Consider the following 19,446-nt stretch of genomic DNA (forward strand, 5'->3'; position numbering starts at 1 on the left):
TATGAATTTCAAACAACGTGAAACCTCAGCTCCATATACAAACTCGATCCCTTGCCATGTTTATTGATTAATGATGCATGATGTGTTAAATGACCTAGTGGAGGTATGCAGATGAAACACGAGTCTAAAGCCAGTTAGAAATTAAAGGGTAGGACAAATTTGGGGTATGACAGGGAAAGGAAGCATTGGAGTCACCACGAAGCAAGGAAGCAAAGTCATACATGACACGCTTTATGTGCCGGAATTAGACGAAAATTTTCTTAGCATTGGACAACTTCTGAAGCACGACTATTCTCTGAACTGCACGCTCTTACTATCAACCCTCTCCACCATTTCTGATCTCAGAACCATCACTCTCTGAATTCAACCCTAACCACCCTCATCTTCAACCTTATTCAATCTTCAATCACCATCACTCTCTCTGTCCATCAGAAATTGATAACAAAAAAGAAAGAATCAGAAAACCACTCACCGGCATAACCGAAAACGTAACAGAAAGTTGGAAGAAAAGGTTCAAGGGAAAAGATTAGAGAATAGAAATGGTGGAGAGGGTTGATAGTAAGAGCGTGCAGTTCAGAATTATGATGAAGATGAAGAATGGTTATGGAGGAGATGAATGAAGGAATGGTGGAGGAGAGTGGAAGAGGATGAAGATGAAATGGTGTGTGGTGAATGAAGCCTGTGTGGAGAAGAAGAAGATAATGGCGTGCGTGTGAATCTGAGAAGAGAGAGCCAGTTATATAGGTGGAGGTGGAGTGAGCTGAGCCATTGGATTAGAGGGAGTCTGTTATAGAATTGAGTGGTGGGGATTAAGAGTGATTTGAGGGAGAGGAAGTTAGTTATCATTATGTTAGGGAAGTTATGGTTTTCTGAAATTTAGTTATATGTTGGTTCTGAAACGGTTAGGTTAGTTAGGGAAGTTAAAAGTTTGTTAGGTTGTTAGAACTGTTAGGGAAGTTAGTTACAGGTTGTTGATTTCTGTTATGAGAGTTGAGAGGCTCTGTCAAAGGTTTTATGCAGGGGATTCATTGGTGGGTTGAAAAGGGGAGTTGGTAGTTATGAGAGTGTGAAAGTTAGTTACGAAAATGTTAGCAGGCGGTTAGTTTTATTTTCTGTTGTTGTGAAATAAAGTTCTGCTAGCTCAATTAAATGGTATATGCTTGATTGTTTTAATTTTGAATGTGTGTATGGCGGCAGGTTTGAATGGTAGTTGTGTAGGGATTCTGTTATGATTTTAGTGTGTATATGCAGGGATCTCTTGATGCAATATGGGGCTGTTCTGGATGATAACATTGTGTAGTTGAACCGGTTCGATTTACCTTTGAAACGTGCACAATTTGAATTAGCTTGAGTATCTGAACTAGTTTTTTTCTTACTGATGCAGGGCTGTTCGGTATATGCAGTTAGTTTAGATACCGAGCTTGGTGGGTTTTCCTATGTTTTGAAGCATGACTCAGAGGTAGGACCATGGAAGGCGAGACTCGAAGACAGGCGAGCAAAGTGAAACCGAAGGAGACTTGGTAAAGGAAGATGAAGAAAATTTAATGTGTATTCTGCACTGTGTAATTTTGTACCGAATGTAAAATGGCCCTTTTTTATGTACATGGCAATAATAGTTGAAATTTGAATGAGTGTATGATTATACCAGAATATGGATCTGCATATGTTTGTAATTTCCTTTGTAATCTCCCTGGCTTGTATCATAAACTTGTACCAAATTTGAATGAAAAAGAATTTCCTCCTTGTCAATTTTGACCTTTGAAATTTACCTCTATCAATATGAAGCATTCCTTGGAAAGGTGGTAGTGTATAAGTATGAGGCAACAGGTTTAGGGTCAGTTTGACTTCGGTCAACCATGTAGTTTTTCAATATGGTGTAATGACTTCTCAATGGTGTAATGACCTTCCTTGGATTCCAATGACACCATCCATGTAATCCGATGATTTTGTGTCTAAAAAGAATTCCCTCCAATATCACTTTTGAATTTCAACTCTTTTATCCCTTTGCTATATTTTCAAATTTCCAGCTCTTCAATTTGCAACATGACGAAGCATCATAAGGTAAAAGTCTAAAATAATCCATTGTGGACTTTGGTCACAGTCAAAATTTCATCAGATGTCTTCAAAAATTGAAAGTGGCCCAATACAAACCTTTAAATGAATGAATCCACACCCTTTTAACGAAGCCTCAACCGAATAGCTTGTATTCCAAATAATCGGATGAAAAACTTCGAATGATCATAGGAACAACCCTGAAAATCCACCAATTGACACAAGCATAGTGAAATGAACCTCAATCCATGACCAATTGAAAACCTCAATAGAAACAAGCTTGTACAAGGTATGAATTTCAAACAACGTGAAACCTCAGCTCCATATACAAACTCGATCCCTTGCCATGTTTATTGATTAATGATGCATGATGTGTTAAATGACCTAGTGGAGGTATGCAGATGAAACACGAGTCTAAAGCCAGTTAGAAATTAAAGGGTAGGACAAATTTGGGGTATGACAGGGAAAGGAAGCATTGGAGTCACCACGAAGCAAGGAAGCAAAGTCATACATGACACGCTTTATGTGCCGGAATTAGACGAAAATTTTCTTAGCATTGGACAACTTCTGAAGCACGACTATTCTCTGAACTGCACGCTCTTACTATCAACCCTCTCCACCATTTCTGATCTCAGAACCATCACTCTCTGAATTCATCCCTAACCACCCTCATCTTCAACCTTATTCAATCTTCAATCACCATCACTCTCTCTGTCCATCAGAAATTGATAACAAAAAAGAAAGAATCAGAAAACCACTCACCGGCATAACCGAAAACGTAACAGAAAGTTGGAAGAAAAGGTTCAAGGGAAAAGATTAGAGAATAGAAATGGTGGAGAGGGTTGATAGTAAGAGCGTGCAGTTCAGAATTATGATGAAGATGAAGAATGGTTATGGAGGAGATGAATGAAGGAATGGTGGAGGAGAGTGGAAGAGGATGAAGATGAAATGGTGTGTGGTGAATGAAGCCTGTGTGGAGAAGAAGAAGATAATGGCGTGCGTGTGAATCTGAGAAGAGAGAGCCAGTTATATAGGTGGAGGTGGAGTGAGCTGAGCCATTGGATTAGAGGGAGTCTGTTATAGAATTGAGTGGTGGGGATTAAGAGTGATTTGAGGGAGAGGAAGTTAGTTATCATTATGTTAGGGAAGTTATGGTTTTCTGAAATTTAGTTATATGTTGGTTCTGAAACGGTTAGGTTAGTTAGGGAAGTTAAAAGTTTGTTAGGTTGTTAGAACTGTTAGGGAAGTTAGTTACAGGTTGTTGATTTCTGTTATGAGAGTTGAGAGGCTCTGTCAAAGGTTTTATGCAGGGGATTCATTGGTGGGTTGAAAAGGGGAGTTGGTAGTTATGAGAGTGTGAAAGTTAGTTACGAAAATGTTAGTAGGCGGTTAGTTTTATTTTCTGTTGTTGTGAAATAAAGTTCTGCTAGCTCAATTAAATGGTATATGCTTGATTGTTTTGATTTTGAATGTGTGTATGGCGGCAGGTTTGAATGGTAGTTGTGTAGGGATTCTGTTATGATTTTAGTGTGTATATGCAGGGATCTCTTGATGCAATATGGGGCTGTTCTGGATGATAACATTGTGTAGTTGAACCGGTTCGATTTACCTTTGAAACGTGCACAATTTGAATTAGCTTGAGTATCTGAACTAGTTTTTTTCTTACTGATGCAGGGCTGTTCGGTATATGCAGTTAGTTTAGATACCGAGCTTGGTGGGTTTTCCTATGTTTTGAAGCATGACTCAGAGGTAGGACCATGGAAGGCGAGACTCGAAGACAGGCGAGCAAAGTGAAACCGAAGGAGACTTGGTAAAGGAAGATGAAGAAAATTTAATGTGTATTCTGCACTGTGTAATTTTGTACCGAATGTAAAATGGCCCTTTTTTATGTACATGGCAATAATAGTTGAAATTTGAATGAGTGTATGATTATACCAGAATATGGATCTGCATATGTTTGTAATTTCCTTTGTAATCTCCCTGGCTTGTATCATAAACTTGTACCAAATTTGAATGAAATAGAATTTCCTCCTTGTCAATTTTGACCTTTGAAATTTACCTCTATCAATATGAAGCATTCCTTGGAAAGGTGGTAGTGTATAAGTATGAGGCAACAGGTTTAGGGTCAGTTTGACTTCGGTCAACCATGTAGTTTTTCAATATGGTGTAATGACTTCTCAATGGTGTAATGACCTTCCTTGGATTCCAATGACACCATCCATGTAATCCGATGATTTTGTGTCTAAAAAGAATTCCCTCCAATATCACTTTTGAATTTCAACTCTTTTCTCCCTTTGCTATATTTTCAAATTTCCAGCTCTTCAATTTGCAACATGACGAAGCATCATAAGGTAAAAGTCTAAAATAATCCATTGTGGACTTTGGTCACAGTCAAAATTTCATCAGATGTCTTCAAAAATTGAAAGTGGCCCAATACAAACCTTTAAATGAATGAATCCACACCCTTTTAACGAAGCCTCAACCGAATAGCTTGTATTCCAAATAATCGGATGAAAAACTTCGAATGATCATAGGAACAACCCTGAAAATCCACCAATTGACACAAGCATAGTGAAATGAACCTCAATCCATGACCAATTGAAAACCTCAATAGAAACAAGCTTGTACAAGGTATGAATTTCAAACAACGTGAAACCTCAGCTCCATATACAAACTCGATCCCTTGCCATGTTTATTGATTAATGATGCATGATGTGTTAAATGACCTAGTGGAGGTATGCAGATGAAACACGAGTCTAAAGCCAGTTAGAAATTAAAGGGTAGGACAAATTTGGGGTATGACAGGGAAAGGAAGCATTGGAGTCACCACGAAGCAAGGAAGCAAAGTCATACATGACACGCTTTATGTGCCGGAATTAGACGAAAATTTTCTTAGCATTGGACAACTTCTGGAGCACGACTATTCTCTAAACTTTGAGAATAGAGAGTGCAGAATTTTTGACTCAGAAAGAAGAAGTGTTGCCGTTGTGAAGATGACTAGCAACAGGAGCTTTCCACTATCTTTCAACTATGAGAAAAATGTAAGCATGATGGCCAGAGAAGAGAATGACTCGTGTTTATGGCACAAGAGACTTGGACATTTGAATTACGAAAGTCTCAAGTTACTCTATCAAAAGAAGATGGTGTATCGGCTGCCAAGAATCGAAGAAAAATCTGGTGTGTGTGAAGGATGTGTCCTTGGCAAACACCATCGGTTACCATTTCCAAAGGAAGGTGCATGGAGAGCCAAACAAGTGTTGGAACTTGTACACACAGATGTGTGTGGTCCTATGAATAATGTGTCTCATGGCAAAAACATGTACTTTATCTTGTTTATTGACGACTTTACCCGCATGACTTGGGTATATTTCATGAGACAAAAATCTGAAGCGTTTGTAATCTTTAAGAAATTTAAAGCATTAGTTGAAAAAAAAAGTGGCAGATTTATAAAGATGCTGAGAAGTGATCGGGGAAAGGAGTACACCTCAAATGAATTTCACAAATTTTGTGAAGATGAAGGTGTTGAAAGACAACTCACTGTTGGCTATACACCTCAGCAAAATGGTGTATCTGAAAGAAAGAACCAAACTGTGATGGAGATGGCAAAATCTATGCTACTTGAGAAAGGCTTGCTTAAAACCTTTTGGCCCGAGGCCGTTAACACTGCTGTGTATTTGATGAACAGGTGTCCAACAAAGGCCGTATGGAAAAAGACTCCATTTGAAGCCTGTAGTGGAAGAACACCGTCGGTGAACCATCTTAAATTTTTTGGATGTGTTTGCTATGCTCAAATTCCTAAACAAAAGAGGACAAAGCTGGAAGAAACAAGTGAAAGATGTGTCTTTATTGGCTATAGTTCCATGTCAAAGGGCTATAGACTTTACAACTTGAAGACAAACAAGGTGATCATTAGCCGAGATGTTGTATTCGATGAAAACGCTTCTTGGAATTGGGAAGAAGACAAAATTAAGGAGAAAACAGTCCTTGCAATCATATTACAACAAAATTCAGCAGCTGAAAATGAGAAACCAGCCCCATGTACACCAAGTTCCTCATCCTCTCCAAGTTCACCAAGTTCAAGTTCATCATCTCCCAGCTCAACTCCAATAAAATTGAAGGATTTGAGTGATATTTATGCAAGATGCAACTATTGTGTTGTGAAACCAGAAACTTTTGACGAAGCAATCAAAGAAGATGTTTGGAGGAATGCGATGCAAGAAGAGATAAATGCCATTGAGAAAAACAAAACATGGCAGCTAGTTGAAAATCCAAATGACAAAGAAGATATTGGAGTAAAGTGGGTGTACAAATTGAAGCATAATCCAGATGGGTCAGTTCAAAGAGCCAAAGCTAGATTTGTAGTAAAAGACTATGCGCAACAGCCTGAAATTGACTATAGTGAAACTTTTTCCCCAGTTGCAAGACTGGATACTGTACAGACAGTTATTGCATTAGCAGCTTAGAAAGGGTGGAACTTGTACCAACTTGATGTGAAGTCAGCTTTCCTGAATGGAGAATTAAAAGAACAGGTATATGTGCAGCAACCTCAAGGCTTTATGACTAAAGGCCAAGAAGAAAAAATTTACAAGTTGAAGAAAGCTCTATATGGATTGAAACAAGCCCCTAGAGCGTGGTATAGTGAAATTGACAGCTACTTCATTCAACAAGGATTTAAAAGAAGTCAGAGTGAGCATACCTTGTATGTGAAGCATCAAGGTAAAGATGATATCCTTCTTGTTTCCTTTTATGTTGATGATTTGGTGTATATGGGTAACAATAAGAAAATGGTTGAAAATTTTAAAATAGAAATGATGAAAAAAATATGAGATGAGTGATCTTGGCTTGCTGCATCATTTTCTTGGTATTGAGGTTTACCAAGATGAATATGAAGTTTTTATTTGTCAAAGGAGATATGCTGAAAATATTTTGAAAAAGTTTGGCATGAATGGCTGGAAACCTGTTGATATTCCTTTAGTGGTGAATGAAAAATTAAAGAAGGAAGATGGTGGAAGATTAGTAGATGCAAGAATGTATAGAAGTTTGATTGGAAGTTTGTTTTATCTAACAGCTACACGACCCGACTTAATGTTCGCTGCTAGTTTACTCTCAAGGTTCATGAGTAAACCAAGTCATTTACATCTTGGAGCAGCAAAACGAGTTTTAAGGTATGTCATGGGAACCATGGAGCATGGAATCAGGTTTGAAAAGAATTCTAAACTTGAAGCTAAAGGCTACTGTTTTAGTGATTGGGTCGGAAGTGTTGATGACATAAAAAGCACTTCTGATTATGTGTTCAGCCTGGGTTCAGGAGTAATTTCTTGGTGTTCGAAGAAACAAGACACTGTAGCGCAATCTTCAGCTGAAGCAGAATATTTGGCAGCTGGTTTGGCTACACAACAATCATTGTGGTTGAGAAGAATACTTGAAGATATCGGAGAAAAGCAAGAAGAAAGTCTGCTGCTTCACTGTGACGATAAATCAGCAATAGCCATGGCGAAGAATCCTGTTTTCCACAGTCGAACAAGACATATTAATATAAAACACCATTTCATTCGAAGTGTGATTGAAGCTGCAATTCACAAGAGCAGCTTGCAGACATTTTTACTAAAGCACTACCAAGGGAAGATTTCAGCAACTTAGAGAAGCAATGGGAGTTAAAGAGCAACACATTAAGGGGGAGTGTTAAAATTAATGTGTTGTAACCACCACTATTAGTAAGCATTATGAAAGAAGTGTAACCATCATATTATAATGATTGTCTTTATGTTAGAGTTGTATCATTAAGATTGAGAGAACCAAAGAGTCCTCATCTTAATTATCATCTTATTGTCTTCTATGTCAGTTTTGATTCAAGCCTATATAGAGGCTTTGTAATGCTAGGAAGTATATAGCAGTGTGTGTGGTGAATTTAATAAAATCAACAATTTTTTCAATGTTCTTCTACCAGTAGAAGTATAGTGCAGAAAGTGACTAAAACCAGTTTTCCTCTGCAGAATCCTGCAACACTATAATTTATCTCATACCACCTCTAGAATACCACAAACAATAACTCTTGGAAAAGAAATTGTTTCACCAAGGGTCACTACATTGTGAAACAATATCAGCATGGCTTATAAAAGCATAATTTCAGATTCAGAATTCACATCACAAAAAATCAAAAATCTTCTAGAATAAATTCCAGACACTCTTCGTTACAATCGAGTTTTCACCCGTCTTGTGCAGACTCGAGAAGGCTGAATTATCCTGGGTATTCATGCGTAGAAACTCCAAGACAAATTGGGAGTACTTGAAATACTATAAAAAAAAGTGTTCCGTACACGATTCTAGCCTCGATTACATTCGATTTAAATTAATTTTCTAACATTAGATATGTGAGGACTAACTACTCAGGCTTGAATCCAATAAAGTGGATAATATTATATAAGTATATTAAAAAAGAGACATGGCATATGCAGCAAGGAAACAATTTTTCCCCTTATTGCTTTTTCCTAATCTTGTTTTAATGGTCATACAACTGAAGTTATTAAGAAAAACATAACACTAAGAAACTATTCGCATAACATGATTTTGTACTAAAAGAAACAAATGAAATCCTAGTTTAACAAAAGAAGTTACTTTCCCTAAGAATGAATGTGACATGCCTTCATAAAATAAAGAAACATTGGAGTTTGAGAAATCCAGTAAAGCAGTGTTGTTATATTATATGGTATTAGGCATTAACCCCTTACTAAAGCAAGCATCCTAAAATGGTGAACGTGATTGAACAAAAATAGGACAAGTTAAGGATCATCAAACCAAAGCAGAACCTATAATTCATATATGTTTTAGTTTTTCTGACATTGCCTTATGTTTGTGGTCATGTCAAATGTGAAGGAGATCCTAAACTAATATAAATCATATAGAGCCAATGTTTGTCTTGTGCAGCATTTGATAGAACTGAACAGAAAAACAAAAAACAAAATGCATATAAGTTTCATCCCAGGACAATTACAAGACCTATGGGATCTATGGGGTTTAGAAATACTAATGCTCTTGAGTTTCACAATTCAAGTCATCCTCACCGTATACGGCAACCGAAGAAAGGACATCCCAGGTATGTGGATAAGGCTCACAGTTTGGTTTACCTATTTGCTCTCTTCTTTATTTGCTAAAATCATCATAGGCAAACTCACTGAAATACCCGAAAGTGATCCAGACGAGCGCAACATTAGACGCGAACTCAAGGCGTTGTTTGCGCCGCTACTCCTAGTCCAAATAGGAAATCCAGATGCCATAACTGCTTACTCAATTGAAGACAACAGATTGGGTTTGAGGCAGCTTCTTACCCTTGTTTTACAAGTAGCTGTTGTGATTTGGATCATTGTAAAGAGCTGGACACATTCACACCTCTCTTATCTTTACCTTCCGTTACTCGTCTCCGGGCTCATAAAGTATGGAGAAGTTGTGTGGACTCTCAAGTCAGCTCTTACTAAAACATCCGGTATAATAACAGTTCAAGAGATTGATGATCATGAAGCAAACATGCCTTCTTTATTCAGATTCCTTCCGGATGATATACCAAATATTGAATTGATCTTGAAGGCTTATTATCGCTTTATCTCGTTGAAGCCTCACCGCGAAAACTGGCTATATCAGCCGCTCTACGACTCTCTACCGTGGATGTCTATTGATGATTATGAGCCGGAGGATATCTTTCAAATCACAGATGCAGATTTATCCCTTTGCTATATTTTCAAATTTCCAGCTCTTCAATTTGCAACATGACGAAGCATCATAAGGTAAAAGTCTAAAATAATCCATTGTGGACTTTGGTCACAGTCAAAATTTCATCAGATGTCTTCAAAAATTGAAAGTGGCCCAATACAAACCTTTAAATGAATGAATCCACACCCTTTTAACGAAGCCTCAACCGAATAGCTTGTATTCCAAATAATCGGATGAAAAACTTCGAATGATCATAGGAACAACCCTGAAAATCCACCAATTGACACAAGCATAGTGAAATGAACCTCAATCCATGACCAATTGAAAACCTCAATAGAAACAAGCTTGTACAAGGTATGAATTTCAAACAACGTGAAACCTCAGCTCCATATACAAACTCGATCCCTTGCCATGTTTATTGATTAATGATGCATGATGTGTTAAATGACCTAGTGGAGGTATGCAGATGAAACACGAGTCTAAAGCCAGTTAGAAATTAAAGGGTAGGACAAATTTGGGGTATGACAGGGAAAGGAAGCATTGGAGTCACCACGAAGCAAGGAAGCAAAGTCATACATGACACGCTTTATGTGCCGGAATTAGACGAAAATTTTCTTAGCATTGGACAACTTCTGAAGCACGACTATTCTCTGAACTGCACGCTCTTACTATCAACCCTCTCCACCATTTCTGATCTCAGAACCATCACTCTCTGAATTCATCCCTAACCACCCTCATCTTCAACCTTATTCAATCTTCAATCACCATCACTCTCTCTGTCCATCAGAAATTGATAACAAAAAAGAAAGAATCAGAAAACCACTCACCGGCATAACCGAAAACGTAACAGAAAGTTGGAAGAAAAGGTTCAAGGGAAAAGATTAGAGAATAGAAATGGTGGAGAGGGTTGATAGTAAGAGCGTGCAGTTCAGAATTATGATGAAGATGAAGAATGGTTATGGAGGAGATGAATGAAGGAATGGTGGAGGAGAGTGGAAGAGGATGAAGATGAAATGGTGTGTGGTGAATGAAGCCTGTGTGGAGAAGAAGAAGATAATGGCGTGCGTGTGAATCTGAGAAGAGAGAGCCAGTTATATAGGTGGAGGTGGAGTGAGCTGAGCCATTGGATTAGAGGGAGTCTGTTATAGAATTGAGTGGTGGGGATTAAGAGTGATTTGAGGGAGAGGAAGTTAGTTATCATTATGTTAGGGAAGTTATGGTTTTCTGAAATTTAGTTATATGTTGGTTCTGAAACGGTTAGGTTAGTTAGGGAAGTTAAAAGTTTGTTAGGTTGTTAGAACTGTTAGGGAAGTTAGTTACAGGTTGTTGATTTCTGTTATGAGAGTTGAGAGGCTCTGTCAAAGGTTTTATGCAGGGGATTCATTGGTGGGTTGAAAAGGGGAGTTGGTAGTTATGAGAGTGTGAAAGTTAGTTACGAAAATGTTAGTAGGCGGTTAGTTTTATTTTCTGTTGTTGTGAAATAAAGTTCTGCTAGCTCAATTAAATGGTATATGCTTGATTGTTTTGATTTTGAATGTGTGTATGGCGGCAGGTTTGAATGGTAGTTGTGTAGGGATTCTGTTATGATTTTAGTGTGTATATGCAGGGATCTCTTGACTCAATATGGGGCTGTTCTGGATGATAACATTGTGTAGTTGAACCGGTTCGATTTACCTTTGAAACGTGCACAATTTGAATTAGCTTGAGTATCTGAACTAGTTTTTTTCTTACTGATGCAGGGCTGTTCGGTATATGCAGTTAGTTTAGATACCGATCTTGGTGGGTTTTCCTATGTTTTGAAGCATGACTCAGAGGTAGGACCATGGAAGGCGAGACTCGAAGACAGGCGAGCAAAGTGAAACCGAAGGAGACTTGGTAAAGGAAGATGAAGAAAATTTAATGTGTATTCTGCACTGTGTAATTTTGTACCGAATGTAAAATGGCCCTTTTTTATGTACATGGCAATAATAGTTGAAATTTGAATGAGTGTATGATTATACCAGAATATGGATCTGCATATGTTTGTAATTTCCTTTGTAATCTCCCTGGCTTGTATCATAAACTTGTACCAAATTTGAATGAAAAAGAATTTCCTCCTTGTCAATTTTGACCTTTGAAATTTACCTCTATCAATATGAAGCATTCCTTGGAAAGGTGGTAGTGTATAAGTATGAGGCAACAGGTTTAGGGTCAGTTTGACTTCGGTCAACCATGTAGTTTTTCAATATGGTGTAATGACTTCTCAATGGTGTAATGACCTTCCTTGGATTCCAATGACACCATCCATGTAATCCGATGATTTTGTGTCTAAAAAGAATTCCCTCCAATATCACTTTTGAATTTCAACTCTTTTATCCCTTTGCTATATTTTCAAATTTCCAGCTCTTCAATTTGCAACATGACGAAGCATCATAAGGTAAAAGTCTAAAATAATCCATTGTGGACTTTGGTCACAGTCAAAATTTCATCAGATGTCTTCAAAAATTGAAAGTGGCCCAATACAAACCTTTAAATGAATGAATCCACACCCTTTTAACGAAGCCTCAACCGAATAGCTTGTATTCCAAATAATCGGATGAAAAACTTCGAATGATCATAGGAACAACCCTGAAAATCCACCAATTGACACAAGCATAGTGAAATGAACCTCAATCCATGACCAATTGAAAACCTCAATAGAAACAAGCTTGTACAAGGTATGAATTTCAAACAACGTGAAACCTCAGCTCCATATACAAACTCGATCCCTTGCCATGTTTATTGATTAATGATGCATGATGTGTTAAATGACCTAGTGGAGGTATGCAGATGAAACACGAGTCTAAAGCCAGTTAGAAATTAAAGGGTAGGACAAATTTGGGGTATGACAGGGAAAGGAAGCATTGGAGTCACCACGAAGCAAGGAAGCAAAGTCATACATGACACGCTTTATGTGCCGGAATTAGACGAAAATTTTCTTAGCATTGGACAACTTCTGAAGCACGACTATTCTCTGAACTGCACGCTCTTACTATCAACCCTCTCCACCATTTCTGATCTCAGAACCATCACTCTCTGAATTCATCCCTAACCACCCTCATCTTCAACCTTATTCAATCTTCAATCACCATCACTCTCTCTGTCCATCAGAAATTGATAACAAAAAAGAAAGAATCAGAAAACCACTCACCGGCATAACCGAAAACGTAACAGAAAGTTGGAAGAAAAGGTTCAAGGGAAAAGATTAGAGAATAGAAATGGTGGAGAGGGTTGATAGTAAGAGCGTGCAGTTCAGAATTATGATGAAGATGAAGAATGGTTATGGAGGAGATGAATGAAGGAATGGTGGAGGAGAGTGGAAGAGGATGAAGATGAAATGGTGTGTGGTGAATGAAGCCTGTGTGGAGAAGAAGAAGATAATGGCGTGCGTGTGAATCTGAGAAGAGAGAGCCAGTTATATAGGTGGAGGTGGAGTGAGCTGAGCCATTGGATTAGAGGGAGTCTGTTATAGAATTGAGTGGTGGGGATTAAGAGTGATTTGAGGGAGAGGAAGTTAGTTATCATTATGTTAGGGAAGTTATGGTTTTCTGAAATTTAGTTATATGTTGGTTCTGAAACGGTTAGGTTAGTTAGGGAAGTTAAAAGTTTGTTAGGTTGTTAGAACTGTTAGGGAAGTTAGTTACAGGTTGTTGATTTCTGTTATGAGAGTTGAGAGGCTCTGTCAAAGGTTTTATGCAGGGGATTCATTGGTGGGTTGAAAAGGGGAGTTGGTAGTTATGAGAGTGTGAAAGTTAGTTACGAAAATGTTAGTAGGCGGTTAGTTTTATTTTCTGTTGTTGTGAAATAAAGTTCTGCTAGCTCAATTAAATGGTATATGCTTGATTGTTTTGATTTTGAATGTGTGTATGGCGGCAGGTTTGAATGGTAGTTGTGTAGGGATTCTGTTATGATTTTAGTGTGTATATGCAGGGATCTCTTGACTCAATATGGGGCTGTTCTGGATGATAACATTGTGTAGTTGAACCGGTTCGATTTACCTTTGAAACGTGCACAATTTGAATTAGCTTGAGTATCTGAACTAGTTTTTTTCTTACTGATGCAGGGCTGTTCGGTATATGCAGTTAGTTTAGATACCGATCTTGGTGGGTTTTCCTATGTTTTGAAGCATGACTCAGAGGTAGGACCATGGAAGGCGAGACTCGAAGACAGGCGAGCAAAGTGAAACCGAAGGAGACTTGGTAAAGGAAGATGAAGAAAATTTAATGTGTATTCTGCACTGTGTAATTTTGTACCGAATGTAAAATGGCCCTTTTTTATGTACATGGCAATAATAGTTGAAATTTGAATGAGTGTATGATTATACCAGAATATGGATCTGCATATGTTTGTAATTTCCTTTGTAATCTCCCTGGCTTGTATCATAAACTTGTACCAAATTTGAATGAAAAAGAATTTCCTCCTTGTCAATTTTGACCTTTGAAATTTACCTCTATCAATATGAAGCATTCCTTGGAAAGGTGGTAGTGTATAAGTATGAGGCAACAGGTTTAGGGTCAGTTTGACTTCGGTCAACCATGTAGTTTTTCAATATGGTGTAATGACTTCTCAATGGTGTAATGACCTTCCTTGGATTCCAATGACACCATCCATGTAATCCGATGATTTTGTGTCTAAAAAGAATTCCCTCCAATATCACTTTTGAATTTCAACTCTTTTATCCCTTTGCTATATTTTCAAATTTCCAGCTCTTCAATTTGCAACATGACGAAGCATCATAAGGTAAAAGTCTAAAATAATCCATTGTGGACTTTGGTCACAGTCAAAATTTCATCAGATGTCTTCAAAAATTGAAAGTGGCCCAATACAAACCTTTAAATGAATGAATCCACACCCTTTTAACGAAGCCTCAACCGAATAGCTTGTATTCCAAATAATCGGATGAAAAACTTCGAATGATCATAGGAACAACCCTGAAAATCCACCAATTGACACAAGCATAGTGAAATGAACCTCAATCCATGACCAATTGAAAACCTCAATAGAAACAAGCTTGTACAAGGTATGAATTTCAAACAACGTGAAACCTCAGCTCCATATACAAACTCGATCCCTTGCCATGTTTATTGATTAATGATGCATGATGTGTTAAATGACCTAGTGGAGGTATGCAGATGAAACACGAGTCTAAAGCCAGTTAGAAATTAAAGGGTAGGACAAATTTGGGGTATGACAGGGAAAGGAAGCATTGGAGTCACCACGAAGCAAGGAAGCAAAGTCATACATGACACGCTTTATGTGCCGGAATTAGACGAAAATTTTCTTAGCATTGGACAACTTCTGAAGCACGACTATTCTCTGAACTGCACGCTCTTACTATTAACCCTCTCCACCATTTCTGATCTCAGAACCATCACTCTCTGAATTCATCCCTAACCACCCTCATCTTCAACCTTATTCAATCTTCAATCACCATCACTCTCTCTGTCCATCAGAAATTGATAACAAAAAAGAAAGAATCAGAAAACCACTCACCGGCATAACCGAAAACGTAACAGAAAGTTGGAAGAAAAGGTTCAAGGGAAAAGATTAGAGAATAGAAATGGTGGAGAGGGTTGATAGTAAGAGCGTGCAGTTCAGAATTATGATGAAGATGAAGAATGGTTATGGAGGAGATGAATGAAGGAATGGTGGAGGAGAGTGGAAGAGGATGAAGATGAAATGGTGTGTGGTGAATGAAGCCTGTGTGGAGAAGAAGAAGATAATGGCGTGCGTGTGAATCTGAGAAGAGAGAGCCAGTTATATAGGTGGAGGTGGAGTGAGCTGAGCCATTGGATTAGAGGGAGTCTGTTATAGAATTGAGTGGTGGGGATTAAGAGTGATTTGAGGGAGAGGAAGTTAGTTATCATTATGTTAGGGAAGTTATGGTTTTCTGAAATTTAGTTATATGTTGGTTCTGAAACGGTTAGGTTAGTTAGGGAAGTTAAAAGTTTGTTAGGTTGTTAGAACTGTTAGGGAAGTTAGTTACAGGTTGTTGATTTCTGTTATGAGAGTTGAGAGGCTCTGTCAAAGGTTTTATGCAGGGGATTCATTGGTGGGTTGAAAAGGGGAGTTGGTAGTTATGAGAGTGTGAAAGTTAGTTACGAAAATGTTAGTAGGCGGTTAGTTTTATTTTCTGTTGTTGTGAAATAAAGTTCTGCTAGCTCAATTAAATGGTATATGCTTGATTGTTTTGATTTTGAATGTGTGTATGGCGGCAGGTTTGAATGGTAGTTGTGTAGGGATTCTGTTATGATTTTAGTGTGTATATGCAGGGATCTCTTGATGCAATATGGGGCTGTTCTGGATGATAACATTGTGTAGTTGAACCGGTTCGATTTACCTTTGAAACGTGCACAATTTGAATTAGCTTGAGTATCTGAACTAGTTTTTTTCTTACTGATGCAGGGCTGTTCGGTATATGCAGTTAGTTTAGATACCGAGCTTGGTGGGTTTTCCTATGTTTTGAAGCATGACTCAGAGGTAGGACCATGGAAGGCGAGACTCGAAGACAGGCGAGCAAAGTGAAACCGAAGGAGACTTGGTAAAGGAAGATGAAGAAAATTTAATGTGTATTCTGCACTGTGTAATTTTGTACCGAATGTAAAATGGCCCTTTTTTATGTACATGGCAATAATAGTTGAAATTTGAATGAGTGTATGATTATACCAGAATATGGATCTGCATATGTTTGTAATTTCCTTTGTAATCTCCCTGGCTTGTATCATAAACTTGTACCAAATTTGAATGAAATAGAATTTCCTCCTTGTCAATTTTGACCTTTGAAATTTACCTCTATCAATATGAAGCATTCCTTGGAAAGGTGGTAGTGTATAAGTATGAGGCAACAGGTTTAGGGTCAGTTTGACTTCGGTCAACCATGTAGTTTTTCAATATGGTGTAATGACTTCTCAATGGTGTAATGACCTTCCTTGGATTCCAATGACACCATCCATGTAATCCGATGATTTTGTGTCTAAAAAGAATTCCCTCCAATATCACTTTTGAATTTCAACTCTTTTCTCCCTTTGCTATATTTTCAAATTTCCAGCTCTTCAATTTGCAACATGACGAAGCATCATAAGGTAAAAGTCTAAAATAATCCATTGTGGACTTTGGTCACAGTCAAAATTTCATCAGATGTCTTCAAAAATTGAAAGTGGCCCAATACAAACCTTTAAATGAATGAATCCACACCCTTTTAACGAAGCCTCAACCGAATAGCTTGTATTCCAAATAATCGGATGAAAAACTTCGAATGATCATAGGAACAACCCTGAAAATCCACCAATTGACACAAGCATAGTGAAATGAACCTCAATCCATGACCAATTGAAAACCTCAATAGAAACAAGCTTGTACAAGGTATGAATTTCAAACAACGTGAAACCTCAGCTCCATATACAAACTCGATCCCTTGCCATGTTTATTGATTAATGATGCATGATGTGTTAAATGACCTAGTGGAGGTATGCAGATGAAACACGAGTCTAAAGCCAGTTAGAAATTAAAGGGTAGGACAAATTTGGGGTATGACAGGGAAAGGAAGCATTGGAGTCACCACGAAGCAAGGAAGCAAAGTCATACATGACACGCTTTATGTGCCGGAATTAGACGAAAATTTTCTTAGCATTGGACAACTTCTGGAGCACGACTATTCTCTAAACTTTGAGAATAGAGAGTGCAGAATTTTTGACTCAGAAAGAAGAAGTGTTGCCGTTGTGAAGATGACTAGCAACAGGAGCTTTCCACTATCTTTCAACTATGAGAAAAATGTAAGCATGATGGCCAGAGAAGAGAATGACTCGTGTTTATGGCACAAGAGACTTGGACATTTGAATTACGAAAGTCTCAAGTTACTCTATCAAAAGAAGATGGTGTATCGGCTGCCAAGAATCGAAGAAAAATCTGGTGTGTGTGAAGGATGTGTCCATGGCAAACACCATCGGTTACCATTTCCAAAGGAAGGTGCATGGAGAGCCAAACAAGTGTTGGAACTTGTACACACAGATGTGTGTGGTCCTATGAATAATGTGTCTCATGGCAAAAACATGTACTTTATCTTGTTTATTGACGACTTTACCCGCATGACTTGGGTATATTTCATGAGACAAAAATCTGAAGCGTTTGTAATCTTTAAGAAATTTAAAGCATTAGTTGAAAAAAAAAGTGGCAGATTTATAAAGATGCTGAGAAGTGATCGGGGAAAGGAGTACACCTCAAATGAATTTCACAAATTTTGTGAAGATGAAGGTGTTGAAAGACAACTCACTGTTGGCTATACACCTCAGCAAAATGGTGTATCTGAAAGAAAGAACCAAACTGTGATGGAGATGGCAAAATCTATGCTACTTGAGAAAGGCTTGCTTAAAACCTTTTGGCCCGAGGCCGTTAACACTGCTGTGTATTTGATGAACAGGTGTCCAACAAAGGCCGTATGGAAAAAGACTCCATTTGAAGCCTGTAGTGGAAGAACACCGTCGGTGAACCATCTTAAATTTTTTGGATGTGTTTGCTATGCTCAAATTCCTAAACAAAAGAGGACAAAGCTGGAAGAAACAAGTGAAAGATGTGTCTTTATTGGCTATAGTTCCATGTCAAAGGGCTATAGACTTTACAACTTGAAGACAAACAAGGTGATCATTAGCCGAGATGTTGTATTCGATGAAAACGCTTCTTGGAATTGGGAAGAAGACAAAATTAAGGAGAAAACAGTCCTTGCAATCATATTACAACAAAATTCAGCAGCTGAAAATGAGAAACCAGCCCCATGTACACCAAGTTCCTCATCCTCTCCAAGTTCACCAAGTTCAAGTTCATCATCTCCCAGCTCAACTCCAATAAAATTGAAGGATTTGAGTGATATTTATGCAAGATGCAACTATTGTGTTGTGAAACCAGAAACTTTTGACGAAGCAATCAAAGAAGATGTTTGGAGGAATGCGATGCAAGAAGAGATAAATGCCATTGAGAAAAACAAAACATGGCAGCTAGTTGAAAATCCAAATGACAAAGAAGATATTGGAGTAAAGTGGGTGTACAAATTGAAGCATAATCCAGATGGGTCAGTTCAAAGAGCCAAAGCTAGATTTGTAGTAAAAGACTATGCGCAACAGCCTGAAATTGACTATAGTGAAACTTTTTCCCCAGTTGCAAGACTGGATACTGTACAGACAGTTATTGCATTAGCAGCTTAGAAAGGGTGGAACTTGTACCAACTTGATGTGAAGTCAGCTTTCCTGAATGGAGAATTAAAAGAACAGGTATATGTGCAGCAACCTCAAGGCTTTATGACTAAAGGCCAAGAAGAAAAAATTTACAAGTTGAAGAAAGCTCTATATGGATTGAAACAAGCCCCTAGAGCGTGGTATAGTGAAATTGACAGCTACTTCATTCAACAAGGATTTAAAAGAAGTCAGAGTGAGCATACCTTGTATGTGAAGCATCAAGGTAAAGATGATATCCTTCTTGTTTCCTTTTATGTTGATGATTTGGTGTATATGGGTAACAATAAGAAAATGGTTGAAAATTTTAAAATAGAAATGATGAAAAAAATATGAGATGAGTGATCTTGGCTTGCTGCATCATTTTCTTGGTATTGAGGTTTACCAAGATGAATATGAAGTTTTTATTTGTCAAAGGAGATATGCTGAAAATATTTTGAAAAAGTTTGGC

The 19,446-nt window shown here is 37.9% G+C and overlaps 1 protein-coding gene across 1 annotated transcript; it reads left to right on the plus strand.

Annotated features, from left to right (window-relative positions):
- The first annotated feature begins 6,993 nt into the window (after nt 1-6,993).
- On the plus strand, nt 6,994-7,692 carry LOC131628478 (secreted RxLR effector protein 161-like). The gene has a single exon (XM_058899318.1). The coding sequence runs from the start codon at nt 6,994-6,996 to the stop codon at nt 7,690-7,692; it is 699 nt and encodes a 232-aa protein (XP_058755301.1).
- The last annotated feature ends 11,754 nt before the right edge of the window (nt 7,693-19,446 follow it).

Source organism: Vicia villosa, unplaced genomic scaffold, assembly GCF_029867415.1.
Source record: "Vicia villosa cultivar HV-30 ecotype Madison, WI unplaced genomic scaffold, Vvil1.0 ctg.000456F_1_1, whole genome shotgun sequence".
Classification (NCBI taxonomy): Eukaryota; Viridiplantae; Streptophyta; class Magnoliopsida; order Fabales; family Fabaceae; genus Vicia; species Vicia villosa.